Source organism: Passer montanus, unplaced genomic scaffold, assembly GCF_014805655.1.
Source record: "Passer montanus isolate IOZ18808 unplaced genomic scaffold, ASM1480565v1 scaffold61, whole genome shotgun sequence".
Classification (NCBI taxonomy): Eukaryota; Metazoa; Chordata; class Aves; order Passeriformes; family Passeridae; genus Passer; species Passer montanus.
The window spans coordinates 1359918-1375390 of record NW_024371149.1 but is presented as its reverse complement, the minus strand read 5'-3'; the positions used below and the strand labels follow the sequence as shown (position 1 = coordinate 1375390).

The 15473-nt window shown below is 36.7% G+C and overlaps 1 protein-coding gene across 3 annotated transcripts in view; it reads right to left on the bottom strand.

The window, feature by feature from the left end:
- Positions 1 to 6076: 6076 nt before the first annotated feature.
- The window catches only part of DLG5 (discs large MAGUK scaffold protein 5), a 97664-nt gene continuing 88267 nt past the window's right edge, over positions 6077 to 15473 (bottom strand). For all 3 annotated transcript variants that reach the window (XM_039727367.1, XM_039727369.1, XM_039727368.1), the window contains 8 exons: positions 15122 to 15270; positions 14651 to 14821; positions 14120 to 14316; positions 13293 to 13436; positions 12978 to 13105; positions 12123 to 12232; positions 10311 to 10420; positions 6077 to 7919 (listed from right to left, as the gene is read on the bottom strand). In XM_039727367.1, the coding sequence (XP_039583301.1) occupies positions 7816 to 7919; positions 10311 to 10420; positions 12123 to 12232; positions 12978 to 13105; positions 13293 to 13436; positions 14120 to 14316; positions 14651 to 14821; positions 15122 to 15270 (1113 nt within the window). In that variant the 3' untranslated portion in view covers positions 6077 to 7815. The remainder of the gene's footprint in view (positions 7920 to 10310; positions 10421 to 12122; positions 12233 to 12977; positions 13106 to 13292; positions 13437 to 14119; positions 14317 to 14650; positions 14822 to 15121; positions 15271 to 15473) is intronic.

The following is a 15473-nucleotide window of genomic DNA, read 5'->3' as shown; positions in this document are numbered from 1 at the left end:
TTTAAACACAAAAAACCACATCTCATAAATAGCAGGGGGTAAGAAAAAGTCATAAATCCCAAATCATTGAAATGGATGAGGCTTACATCTAATAAAACAGAAGCTGAAAGTAGTCTACATAATGAAGTACATACCCTGAGGCAGAGAAGTTAAAATAGTATTTTCACAGGAACAAGTATTAAGGTGCCACAGATGCTTTTGGTTTGGACAACAGATTTTTTAAAATAAGGGAGCCAGATATCGAAAGTCTTATTACCACAGCACTAAAAACAAGAAAGAAAATAACTTTCAAAACCCCATCTTAATTTTTTCAAGAAAGTTGTATAAGGAGCCAATCAGAAAGAGAAATCCTAAGAGAATTGAAAAAGGATTTTAAAGGCCCATGACTTGCAACATTCAACAGTGGTTTGCTGCAGCTCTTGTTCTTTCCACCATATTGTGTATTATAGACTACCTGCATCTTGAAATGGCTGACATTACAGAGGGTGCTAACTAAAAATTGGGCTTTAGGGCAAGAATAGGGTGGGGAAAAAAAGATAAAAATGGTTACTTCTGGCAAATTTTAGTATTTCAGAAATCTCTATAAACTGTCCTCTTGTAACTCCAGTAATATTCTATGTGATAGCAAAACAGGTCAAAATTAGACTTGTATTAGCTCATTTCTAGTGAAGGTCAGGCACCATTTGTGGATCTCAGTAATTTGCAGCAAATCAATTCAGCTGTACCTCTGCATACCTTATCAGTCAGTGCTGGCTTATCACAGAATGTGAATAGTGCAGAGGGAAATCCAAATCAATCCAAAGACTGAAACCTCTGTAAGCCAGCAGAGGTCAAAAAAATCTTAAGGCAGGTTTGTGGACTTTCTCAAGTTGTCTTCTGTTGCTTACCGAGTATGTCCTGCTACAAATGGACTGCTGACACTGCTGGAAACATAGCAAGGCACCACTTTCAGAAACTGCAGACACGCAGACCTTGCTAAAACATCACCTGAAACTGCTGGCTGCTGAATGCTGGAGTGGATTAGCCACTGCTGCTCACGAGATCATCAGCAATGAGGACAAGAAGTGTTTAAAATCAAACCAGTGATTAATATATAACCACATAGTATGCTTTGTGAAACAAACAGACTTTACATAATGTCCCAAAATACTTCAGCATTAGATAACACGGCAAGGAAGGGACGGATTAGGTTGCATCAGCAATGGAAAAAATATCTTTGAGAGTTTAGATGTGTAAGCGAAGCATAAAGCAAGGAATGGGGCAAACAGGAAAAGCTGCACTGCATAAGGGACATACCTTGAAAGAAGGTTTATCTACTAGTGATAGAAATACTATAAAGCAAAGGAAAACTAAAGCCACATGTAGCAGTAAAAGAAGGGGAAAGTTTGTGATGTACCCATAATACAGCTCTCACAAACTACAACCTCACTCCTAATCTTCACAGAGCACTTGACAAAACTCAGTGTCTGTGTATGGTTACACAGCAGAAAAGGGACTACTGAAAGGAAAAAGACAGCAGCAATTGCCCATCAGAAACCCCATTTTGGCTCTGGAAGGCAAAGAAAGAACTGCCCTATGGAGCCAGAACTGGAAGCAGTTTGCTAGATTTCACTCAATGCCTCCTCACCCCACACTGTCAGGGAACAGCTCTGATCACTGTGCAGGACAGTAGAGCAGTGTCAACATCAGACAGGAATTCAAGTGAACTCATGGCAGTTCAACTCTTGCAGCTCTGAGGGAAACTGCCATGTAAAGACCAGGAGGAGGGGAGGATGTCCAACTGATTTTTACAACTTCATTTGAATTATTTTGCAGCTGTAAAACAGTCACTCAAGCACGAAATATGTGGTACCACCCTGACAAATGAGTTCTAAATAATTGAACTGAAAATCAGTCAGAGCAGGTTTCAACAGATCACATTATAATTGCAGCTATTAACAACACATTTTTTAATGCAGCACAAGTCAGAGTATAAAAGTATGAGAATTCATCTGAATACTAGAAATATATTTTCAGCCAGAAGCTCTTCAAGGCCATACAGTTCAGCCAACCCCAGATAAAAGTGATACACATTTGCCACCACGGGACCAACCTCGGCAGTTGCTGAGAACATGCAGTTTTCATCACCTTTCTAGAATTCAGCTCCATGTGTTTGGTTTCTTCAGCAATTGCACTTACTCATCTTTGCATCACAAACCTACTTGTTACTATAATGATATGAGCAATTGCTGGCACTCTTAAATCCTATTTTCACAGCAGAGGACAATTTTCTCTCTTACCTTAGGATCTCTTGGCTGACTTTGTTGGAATTATCCTCTCAAAATGTTATAACTAACAGTTATTTTCATCACAAAACTATAAAACTTACAATCACATTTAAACTCCTTGCACGTATTTAGATAAAAAAAAAAAAAAACAACAAAGCATTTTCAGCCTTTTATTTCTTACAGCCAAAAAGACAAGCTGGAAACCTAATACCTTAAGTTTATCACAGTGGGATACAAATGTCGTCTCAAGTCTCAACCTGGTTCAAGCTGGAAACCTAATACCTTAAGTTTATCACAGTGGGATACAAATATCGTCTCAACCTGGTTAAAAAAAAATCTGATGATTGAGCTAACTGCTGACCTCAAATGGTAAGCATTTGCGGACGAAACAGATTTGTCAAATGAAGGAATAAAGATAATTTTAACTGATTGCTGTTATTGCTAACAAGCAAAGATTAACCTGCAGGAAAATGAGGTGCAAAAGTTGCCAAGAAAAAGGACACTTACTCTGAAGATCAAAGTCATCATCTTCAGAAAGCTGATCATTCCCTACCTTCAGAGAAAGGGCATTGGGAATATTACATAAGGTATGTCATTAACATTTGCACTGAAAAAGAAAATTTAAAATTAAAAAAAAGCTATTGCAAATATAAGTGTGATATTATCAAGAAACTTTTTTTTTCAAGCTGTTGAAAGAATTTAACATTTTGACAGACTTGTTTCTAATTCTGGAGAAATATGAAATATGTTTGTGAATTCAGAGTAAACTGCTCTCTTTCCTTTTTCATGCAAGTTTCATGTATCTTCAGGAAGACAGGAAGGACATGAAGTCATAAAAGAGCCAAGTTGGACACTTTGGAAGTGGAGTTTGATGGGAAAGGAGTTGTTTTGTGCATTGGGTTTGGCAGGGCTGGGGGGGGTGTTGTTTCAGGCTTGGGTGGGTTGCTTTTCTTAACTAGCAGCAGCAGCACTGTGGGACACTTCATATTGTGAGCCAGGGAAGGAAAAGGGTCAAAAATGAAGACACACTATCTTTGAAAGCTTCCTCAGCCCTTGATGCTATTTTCTTCAATATGCTAGACAAAGAAAATATCTCTGTGAACACACACATTCAGCATATAATGTACTGTTAATAAAACATATCAATGGCAGATAATTCACCATAATATGAAGTGACTAGGCTATATAGTACTGAGATTTTAATGATTCGATTCTTGAAACAGTTATGTCTCTTCAATTTACCCTCCTACATTTTTAGAATAAAGACTCATATTTTAAAAACCTGTGTGTACATCTTGTTAAAAAAATCACCTAGAAATTCACACTTTACACAGGAGGATAAAACCTCTTCATCTTTAACAGGTGCATTTTGTAGAGAAAAATTAATTAAAATTGCTTAATTGAATGAGATCTAAGGAAACGTGAAAAAAAAACTCTAATGCACCTTTTCTTACTGTTTTTTCAAGTGAGTTTCCTCTTCATCTTTAACAGGTGCATTTTGTAGAGAAAAATTAATTAAAATTGCTTAATTGAATGAGATCTAAGGAAACATGAAAAAACTCTAATGCACCTCTTCTTACTGTTTTTTCAAGTGAGTTAAGTAATAAGCTTAAATAAATATTTTTTAAAAAATTAAATAATCATCTTCCACACTCAAAGTCTACAAGATAACTGCAGAACTGAAAATGTTTTAAATTTCTTTAGTCACAGTATGCTTCCACAGTTAACCACAGTTTATCCACAGTTTGCCTCAAGAAAAGGATCCACATAGACAACTGATGAAGTTGTCTAAATATCAAGTTCCAGTCCTCATCTAAAATTATAGGTACTGTAAAAAACAACTACTCTTACAAAAGCTTGTAAGGAATTGTTTGTTAAAACAGATATGAACAATCCCAGATGAAGCTGGTATTTTCACACTTAAGTAACAGGATCCCCTGTTCACCTGGTTTTTGGATTCATGCTCACATCATTTGTGTCGTGTCAGCAAAAGCATCTCTTTGTGATCAAGAGAAAGACAAATTGAATAGCTCAAAAGTTACTTACCAGATGTTATAAAAAATGTACTTTTTCAGCTGTTTTATAAACAAAATGATAAACAAGTTCACATTGGAAAAAAACCCAATCAAATGAGTAAGAAACTCACACTCATGGGCACAGCAGCCTAAGAAAATTTACAAGAGGCCAAGCACCTTTTTTCTGCTCTTCAGAAACTTCTGTTGCAGTTCTGGAGCCTTCACTAGCTGTTGCACAAGACCAAAGCCTATTGGGTATCTGTATTTTTCAGAGTATTCTCTTTAGTTTCCAAGCCAGCGCGTATTTCTCCAGTGTGAGTCTATTGCAACAGAAGCTGTCCATGTGAAGTGTAGGCACAGAATTGTAGAAATTACATGGAGCCTTAAACATAACTCCAGAAAATATTACAAGATGGTATTTTAGCCACGAATACATCCATCAGAGACAGACCTAGGAGAACTGTTCAAGACTGCTTAAAGCAATGCTTGCATTCACAACAAAGGATTAGGATATGGCCTCCAACTTTATCAGGCACTGAAAAAGAACCCTTGTCTGAGGCAGAGAGATTGGCAGCTGTCACAGGGTAATTTTGGATCAGGCAAACACTTGCCCTGCAATTCAGGTCAATGCAAACAGAATGTAAAGGTTTGAAAGCAAGAAGATGTTTGTCAACATATTAACAACAAATCACACATAGATGGGCTGCAGTATCTTCAGCCATTTTATGTCAGTTCAGCTGTGGAAAAATAAAGTCCGAAGATTTTTATTTCTAGGTAACTCTACCTGCAGTCACACATGCTCAACTGTGGCTTGTAAGCATAAGGTGAACTTTTCACACTTTTTGTTTCTAACGTTACTATTTTGAAACTCTTTTTAAAATACCCACATTAACTATATTCTTTATTTAAATATCTGGACAGAGTTACTCTTTCCAGAACAAGGGGTAAATTTATGTCTGGCATATAATATTGTAAAAGAAAATGGTATATCAGGAAACTCCTGATCTGAGCTAAAGGCATCTCTTCCTAGTGTTCAGTCACGACTTCACTGCTACTTGGTTGTGATAGAAGATATGCAATGTATGGCTGTTACCTACCTGCCAGAACCTGCCTATTCTCCTTTTCTTCATCCCCTATTAGATGATGTTACCAAGGTGTGGTTTTTTCAAGAGCAGGTAAGGTGCAAGTCCTTATGACTAAAGGCTATTACTAGTTATGCAGATTACAAGACTTGCCCATCCACAAACTGGGTTCATGCTGAAGCTGACTATCTGGCATCTGAGAATAAAGAAACTGATAAAGCAGAAAAGTTAGTACATAATAACTATCCTTCCTAGGCTTTCAGGTAACTCAGTGAACAAAAGAGACTGGAAAGTCAGAAGTGTAAAAACTGAGAGCATTCTACAATGTGCCTTTGAGCTAATATTCTCATTTTTCCCTAATGACACTCCCTTGGAAATATCAGTGATAGAATCATTCTTCAGTTAAAGCCTCCATCCAATCAACTGGCACTTCCATCTGAAATCCTTGACACCAATGGGCCAGAACATTAAAAATGTTAACACAAACCAACGCCTAACTTCTTGTCTCCTACAGTTTGCAAACATCTCTGGTATTTATGCATCCAAGGACAGGCAAGAGCACAAAACAAACTTGTTCTTCTCATGGTGGGTATTTGAAACTATCAGGTGGATATGCCAATTTTAGTCAGAAATTCAAACCTTGTATGAGGACTCAGCTAAACAGAGTTAAGAAGAGCATGAGCTCTATGCAACCATTACACACAAGTGAAGTTACAGAAATTGACCTTTATTTAGTAATCAGTTTCTTTAACTTTTTTTTGATACAAAGTGACATTTTCATTTAGTACAGAAAAATTCATGTCAGAACAGTACCTGTCTGTTTCAGTTGTACCACTGGAGTCTACTCTGATCACGAACTTTAAAAAAGAAACAAAACAAACAAAAAATTGAGATAAACAAAAAACAACTTCTGTCCCTCACCATGAGAAGTACTTCATCCATTCAATTTCATATTTATTTATATATACAGTATTATAATAGTATGGTGTAATACTATATAAAATACTATATATATTTTAGATGTTTTTATAGTTCAGAATACTGTATATAGTGTGTAACTATATAAATACTATAAAAAGTATTTTGAACTATAAAATAGCAACTGTAAAACAGTATTTAAATTTAGGACCAGATCTTTCTTGAAGAACTGTGCAAGAAGAATCCCTTTTTTTAATTATAAAAGCTGCAACCAGAAGCAAAATTACAGCCTGTAGTGTAAAATTAGAAACCCTACATAATGAAATGTTAGAAACAGTGACTGAGAAGCAGGTCTATTCAAATAATATTTTAAAAACAATTAAAATACAGTACCCTGGAGACATGGCACATGAGACAGAAGAAACAGGTACAAAACCTGTGTCAGGAACATAGAGTCAGAAGTGCAAAAAAACAAAAAGGGAACCGATATAACAGAGTTTGGTACAACAGGTAAATAAGTATTGCAACCAAAACTAAACGATCACTTATTTTTTGACAGTGAAAACACTAACAATTTAGTACCTTTCTAAAGGCTTTTAATCAAAGCCCTAAAACTGTGTCTGCTCTTAAATAAAAACAGTCTATGTGAATGCTACACACTGAAGTACAAAGCTTAAGAATTACCCTGCAAAATTGCACCAACATAAGCTTTCCATATTTACAGTATCTAAAAGTGACAGAACACAGCATGCTAGGCCTAGTTTATGATTCTACCCCACCTGTACTTAATCCAGGCCCAACAACCAAAAATTATTATTTGTCAACACATGTTAAACTTGGATTGCTTAGATACATTATGATGTTTAAATATTAGCTTCATGCATAAAACAAGAAACGATATCTTTGACAGACAAGCATTGACAGGATACAAACAGTGGTCTGCCCTGTGTAGGAGTGTACTTCCTTTTGAGCTTACTCCGAAGACGTACCGATTCAATCCCACGTTATTACCTGGTTGTCAAGTCAACAATGTGCTTAGAAATGATCAAAATTGTAACTAAGAGTCACACTGCGCATAAACTGCCCGCTCATACTCAGAAATTTCACTCCACTTTGGAGAGTTACCTCATTAAGTGAAAGGACACAGAGTTAAAAAAAGAACAAAACAAAACAAAAAGACATTCAAGTAAACAGCAAGAACCAAATACTTTGAAAAGGTTTTTGTAAACGTGTCATTCTACAGGGTTTTGCAGCATTGTTAAATTCGTTACTCTTGGAGAAGTACACACAGGTCACAACGCTCGTGACAAGCTGTCATGTGTACACGTACGATGTGAGAGACAAGCTTGGTGAAGTGATCTGCCCCTTCCCACATGCCTCGTCAGGTCCTCGTGTGTTCAGTGTTATCATTCCCCTTCACGAAACAGAAATCACTTATGGATATCTTTAAAAAGACAGAAATCAACTGAGTCCGTTGGGTAGAAAGTTAGTTGGTTATTTACACCTGGAAAGTAGTTTCACAGCAAAATAAATCTATAGTGGGCCAGCTGGGATCCACAGGACCTTGTTTTGTTCTTGGTCGACAGTTGTCATAATCTGAGTGCAAATGCTTGAAAGGGCTCCTCCCTGGACAATGCCTGGAGAAGAAGAAACCCCACATTCAAATGAGACTGGAACAAACAGGTTTGAGTAATTACCAAGAACAGTCTTCTGCATTTATCTGCAAAGTGTTTATCAACAGATGAGAATTAAGCAACTCAACTCAGTATCTGACAGATGCATGTCTCTGTTTAAAAAAAAATAAACAGAGCAAAGAGGTCAAGCATTCAACACACAGTTTCTTCTACTAGCTCCTAAAACAATCCAGGGAAGTCAAGGAACTGATGGCTATAATCAGCTAAGACAACTGTTTTGTAAGTGGCCTCCATGTACTATTTTCAGAGGCATCAGGTGGCAAAGTTTAAGTCTAAAGATGGTCAGAACCTGCTATAATAAACTTTCTCTGTTCAACATGTGGTGCTAAGAGTTTTATATTTACGGGGTAATATACATAGAGACTATAGCTGTAGCAACTAGACACTATTTACAAATATTAGAAGTAAATTATGAGCAGCTCACAGATCGCTGAGCTAAATAAAACAGCAGTGGTTGCTACTCCAATTCTTATCATCAACCAGATGCAAGGAACAAAATGCCAACAGCAAGCAACTCCCTGAAAATCAATTCACAAGATAAATGAACACCTTTTATTCTACCCTTGCTAAACACAAGAAGTAAAATGCCACCACTGACACATGAAAGGAGAACATACTGTCTTCAATACTTAAAAACAGAGGAACTTCATGACTTGAGAAGTATGTCAGCCAGCAAAGCCTCTGGCTACAGCTATCACTAATGTTGAAAAAGTATGGAAAGTCTTACACAGCTTAAGGTATAATTTTTCTTTTTGAAAAGAAAAAATATGATGTCACATAAATATATAATATTTGGCTCTGCAATATACACCACAGTTAATGATGTCTGGTGACTTTGGATACAGAATACAGTAACTGAAAAGGTCTATGGACAGTGACAAATGGCAAGCAAGAAATTATTAAGATTACACACTGTGTTTGCAACTTGGTAGAGGAAACAAAGCCAACTGTGAAGTCATTAGTCAAAAACTGGTGTCCATGAAGCAGTTAAAGAGCTCTTAGTAGTTAAAGAGAGCGTGACTTATAGCTCCATGACTAATCTAACAGGGACAACATGCTTATATCTAGCCACATGCTATCTACAGGCTTATTTCATGCACAGTATTGTAACTTCAACAAGCTTCAATGTCAGTGCAATTTGAACAGCAACCCTCTCTGACTACCAGCATCTGGAAGTGCTTCAGACAGCTGGAGTCCACTGCACAGTGGCACCAACAGAAGGAGACCCTTCCCACAGGGCACGTGAGAAGACACACATAAGACTCTCTTGGACTGAGTGCCCCTTCCACTGTCAGGGTCAAACTAAAATGCCACAAATGACTAAGCAAGAAGCAGAAGATAACATGTGGTGAAGCAATTTGGCCATGTGCACGTCAAGTTCTCTGTAGGTTTAGTACCCACCATGTAAAAAACATTTGTATGGCTATTACATAACACTTTGTTGAGAACACATGGCTTCTCTCACGATGCAAAGAGAGCTCTAAACTAAACACACCCTTTTGTCTGTCTGCACTTGGCAGTTATGCCTCAAAATATTTCTGTAAGAATACCATTGTTCAGGAGATGAAAAGTTAGGTTTTGGCTAGCTAGGGTGTTTGTTTTTCTATTTAAATTTTGCTGCCATGAACATCAAGATACATTCAGAAAAGTGGTGATAAAATTCTAGATATGTGGAACCCCATGGAAGTATACTCTGAAATGAACAATCTCCAAACACTTTTGTTTTTTTTCCTCTAGTAAAAATACTACAATCCAAGACTGATTTCATGATTTTATGAAGTTAAAGAGGCTTCTAAAGTTGAATTTAATTATTCCAAATTACAATATATGCTCAAGAAACCTTGGACAATTTTTTTCCATTGTTGAAACATTTAAAGTATGGCTCACAAATCAAAATCACACAATTACAGAAGAGTTGGGGGTGGAACGGACCTTTGGCAATCATCATTTGTTAGTTTAAACTACCAAGGGTTTCTGTTGTTTTGTTTGATTTTCACAATTGAGAAAAACCTTCTACTCCTTACATGGTATAACACTGACAATACAATGTCAAATCATCAAATCTTGACCATACTTTCTATACTACTGGCTAGTAATAAAAACCTTTTCAGAACCTCTTTAGACCATAAGATTATAACATTCAGAACAAAGGAGATTTCTATCTTGACATTTCCTCTTCTGGTAAAATAAAATAACAGAACATGAGTTCATCAAAAGAGAAGGCAGAATGAAAAAATCAAGATGCTCATTGAAAGGACATTGATCTTCTGAATTAAAATGCAAATGGATTAAATTACCACTGCGTTCCTACTGAAAATTTGATTGAATACGAACCTGTAAAGTACTTGCTATACTCCTGTTCTATTTTTTGAGCTGTCTCAAATTGTTCTTTGGAATGCTTTTGTGTAACTTTGTCCCTCAGGAAGATTGGGTCTTTTTGCTCTCTGAAAAAAAAAACCACAAACAAAAGAAAAAAAAAAACACAAAACACCTTCTATAAGTAATTTTTTAATGGACTTGAAAAGAGTGCCTCTAGTTGGGTGAATAGGAAAGGCTAATTCACATGCAAGCAGACTCCCAGGCCCAGAGTGCCATCTACTGTGTTTCAGCAGTATCAGCAGTCATCATGATCATTTCAGTTCTTTAAAGTTTCAGAGACTAGGAGGCAGCAGATTAAGAAAGAATATATTTTTTTCCAGTTCATATGAATCGGACCATCATCTCATATACACGCTAGTAATTCTTACACAAAGCTGGGCACAAGTACCACCCTAAGGGCTAGGGAACTATCGAGCATCAAGTAAATACAGTATTTCCATGTTATCATATCTATGACACATTTTTGAGATGCCTCTTTTTCTATTATGCAAGCTCTTGAAAATAAAATATTAAAAAAAAAACCCAGAGAAATGCAAATGGCAAAATAATTATTTAAAAATATAATTACTAAACTAACCTATCATTGCTGTGTGCATTTCAGAGAATGCCAATAGAACTTGTGCTGTATGTAAAAGGGTGTTTGGACAAACTTTTGGTGTCCACAACAAGTAGCCAAAATGTGCCACTGCAACTTATACTGATGACTGCCAGAAATTCTTACTTGATTAGTTTGACCACTGTACCTTTCCAAAAAAAGGAAACAGCTGTAATGGTCACAATTTCACTTCCAAAGGGGGTCAAGACATGAAAGTACTATTTATTATTTAAGCACGCAATCCTATGGTGGTAATGAAATACACCTCATTGCTCTATGTCCTGTTTCCACTTTACAGTAGTAATAATTATCTTCTTTATTAAAGAGATAGTAGACAAATTTACCTACAGATCAAGAATATAAGAAGTCTTCAACTTTAGATACAAAGACAGCACAAGTATAAGATCTCTTAGCAAAGTGTTTCTCAATATTCATGTTGGGAGATTATTTCCCTTCTTGCCAAATCAATCTATCACACTGTGTGAAAGCTTTTTCAAACATCAGGGGAGGGACTGGCATTTGCACATCCTGTGCTCTGTTCCTGGCTATATTCAAACAGGAATTTCACAATTACTGAAAGAACACAGCCTGAGAAGACCACAGCATGTGCACTTTGTGGCAAAAGGGGACTTCCCTTGCTTTGTTTACTGGAGAATGAAGGTGGGAAAGCTGAGGCTATGAAACAATTGGAACTGCATCCATACTCTTGGCCCTTCTAAGAACATGAAGAACACTTCTTTGTCATGGTCAATGCATCAATGGATCTCATCTGTATCAGTCTTACAATGTACCACAAAGGTCAGCAAAGATCCTCCTAGAGGACATTTAGTTTGGTCTTGATGGATTTCTTTGATAGAGTCACTTAATTGTCATGCAACCCAAATGAAGTTAAGACCATATACCTCACAGTGGGCTTTATAAGGACCATTTTCCTCATTTTACAGAATCACATATGTTCAGAGTTGGAAGGGACCCGGAAGGATCACTGAGTCCAGCTCTTCAGCAAGTGGACAGAACCCACAATCCTGGTGTTATTAGCCCCAGGCTCTGACCAACTGAGCCAACCTCAGTGGCCGTCCTAAGAGATTTAAGATTACTAGGATGAAACAATAAACTCAGACTTATTTTAAGGTAGAATAAACATTCCTGAACTATACCCCTCACAGACTTACTTGATTTGTTTAGCATTTTTGTAGCGAATAAAAATTACAATAGGGTAGATATGAACACTGTGGAGCCGTTCGATGGCATGAGGAGCGATGTCAAGCAGACAATGACAATCCTAAGATCAAATGTAAATGCAAAACACTCATTCAGTTAAAGAGCACAAGCACACATGCAAATCCCCCATTTCTTCCCCTACTTAAAAATCATAGCAACCCAACAGAGTTTTGCCATACATACAGCATTTTGGGACTACTGAGCAATTTGCACCCAAAGGATTTATAACAAAAGAAAAAGATGAAAAACCGCAAGAAATTGCATTCATAGTACCAAAAGCATGCACTGACCTGAAAAAAAGTACTTGAAGAACTTAGGAAATGAAAACTCAGACTGAAATATATGCATTACATTTTTCCCAAGTTTAAATATTCCTATTAATTTTCTCTTTCAGAAATTATAAGCAAACACAAGCATTAATGGGACTTTACATGTGGTTTGATTGAAAACTGTAAGCAGTGAACAGCCTTCAGGTAACATGTGTCTCCAGGATTATGATGATGCTTATATTCTATAGGACTGCATTAATGGAATAGTTAAAAAAATTAAATCCTTTTTTGGAGGTGATAGAGGATGAATTAAAGAAAATTATTTCTAACTTTATTTAGTAATACTGTAAAAGTTTCTACAAAGGTGAGCTCATTTTAAATAGTCACATGCAAAAGTAAGGTAAGTTTTATTTTATTTAGCAGCCTGTGTAACAGTTCTCTGAATGTCTTAAAGGATGATGCTGCTACCATAATTTCCACCCCCCCAACATAAGTATGTAAACTGTACAAAGAACTACAGCATTAAAATTGACTTACCTTTTCTGTTATCTCTTTTATTGAAGCTACAGTTGTCACATCAAAATGTCCACTCCTCCGTTTGTAGTCAATAAACAGACAATCCTTCACACCTCGCTCAATGGCTTGCTGGGAAGCTTTCATCACCTCTGTTGCACAGAAGAGATCCCCTTTCATTACTGTTCCTTAGGCACAGAACAAGGCTAAGAACACAATGTCTGCAAATTCAGATTCTTGGGGTGTTATCCATCCTCGTGTTGTCATTTTGTTGATTTATACAGACGTTACTACTGTGTATCCCAAACATGAGTAAATTTGCTATATTTGCATACTTACCAAGAGGACATCTGCAAAATTTCCCAGGGGATTCTTTGACCAGCATGTCTTTCACAGCATCAAGTAAAGGTCCTAGAATAAGCACAGGCCTAGGGGAGGTACAGTCCACTTTCTGGACACGCTGATAAGCCAAACTTGCAGAATCTACACACACAGAAGATATTTATTTGTAAAGGCACAGATTTCCAGGCATTCCTCAAGCAGGCACAAACATCCTTATAGGAATTATGAAAAGACCTCCACTGCAAGGGAGGGCAAAGGGCCCTTGACAACATATGGTCAGTCATCATTGAAATGTTTCCACCTGACAGCTGAAACAAGGCATTTTTCTAATTGAACCTATTGTTCAATTAAAAAAATTGAACTCCTCACCATTCCCAATCATCCCTAAAAGTGTAAACAATACACAATATTTGATATCTCTGGCTTGATTAGTTAAGCTCTTACAAGAAGTAAGTATTCTAACCAACATGATTTTTCTAAAGGAGTGAAGAAATAAAAGTGAAGATTTTGAGTGATGCACAGGATTTCTGTCAACACTAAGCAACCTGGACCGAAATTAAATAGTTGAAAGGAAGATCAAAACCATGCATCAAAAACAATCTCCCTCTCCAAATGAAGTAGTAACGCTAATAGGTCCAGGAAGAAATATTTTGACACACACTGGATTGTAATTTAATACAAAAAAATTCTTGTTGGAGATAACGATCACTATTTGTATTCACAGCAATTAGAAAGTAACATTATTTGTTGTGCTGTGCTACACCTGATTAAAAATGAAAGGGAAATAAAGGCAAAGCCCTCCCAAGTACAACAAAGGTACTTGCCATCCAAGAAAGGAATCGAGTCTGTACTGATTGTATCTAGAGCCAATAAATCTTTTCCATCTTTGGAACCACTTCGCTTATGTTTATGCTTTCTTCTGAAGAATGACCTCCTTGCTGCTGCTGACAATGTCTTAGATGAACTGTTTTCATCTTTAGCCTCGGACATGCTGTGTCTCCTGTAGAATTCCTGATCCATCCTAGAATAAAGCAGACAAAATGGCTGTTATTTAAAGTTATATTTTTAATACTTTTGACAGTATCACAGCTGGTGATGCTGTGCCTGATGAGCCCCAGGACATTGTCATTTCTAGTTTACTATTTAGCAGCATTAAAACCAACTTGATACAGCAATATATTTAATTCAATGTATATTAAAATGGAATTTAAAATGCCATCCTTAAAATGACATATCTAAGAATTACCATCTCCCAGAAAAACAGAAGCAAACAAGTCTTTTATATCACATCTCACTAGTCAGACATGTAAAGACATACACTTTTTAAAAATTAATCCTGTCACTGAGTCACTTACATATATTTACTGGGAATCTGCCCTCTTTCCAGCTTCTGAGCATTCTCATCTAGCTGCCAAGCCATCCAACAACCAAAATTTCCCTGCGGTAGAGTGTCATCCACATATAAAATGTCATCTTTCTTAAAGCTTAAATCCTGCTCCATCTCTGCCACACGGTCATAAAGTGCTCTGGAAAGGAAGACAAACAGGCTCTGCAACTGGTCTCCATCAACTCAAGGAAAGAACACACCTTTTCTGAAAAAAGTTAACAGATTAGTGGCATTCTCTACATCTCAGGAACACATGAGTGAAAAGGGAAGACCTGCTATACTAGACTGTGCACTTGCTGTGAGGGAATAGCTGGATAAATCAGTAAATTTCAAATTAAAAAAAAACATGGCAAAATTTATGTTCCCCCTCTCTCTCATATGATGGTCAGCATATTATCCTAACAGCCTTATGCTGTCATCACCAGACATGCTCAAATACCTGATGTAGAATCCATCTCCAGGAAGTTCTTTTATCTTATTAAACTCTTCTATTCTGTATTGAGTCTTTATTTTGATGTTTTCTCCAGGCTTCAACATTTCAAGATAAGCTTCCTCAGCTGTTTTATTTCGCATGTCAATGGACCCATACTGCAAAACACAAAAATAAACCCTTAGATGTGAAATTCTATTTTAACAAGCCATAGAAGTAGGTGAGCTTGCAAAACAAGCAAAATTAGTTTCTCACTTACAAGTTCAATGGGAAAGTCTCAGTGCTCACTTGTATCTGAAAAGCTCATAAAAATGTGTGTTTATCACTTAACAGTCTTGACAAGTAGATAAATATTCTCATT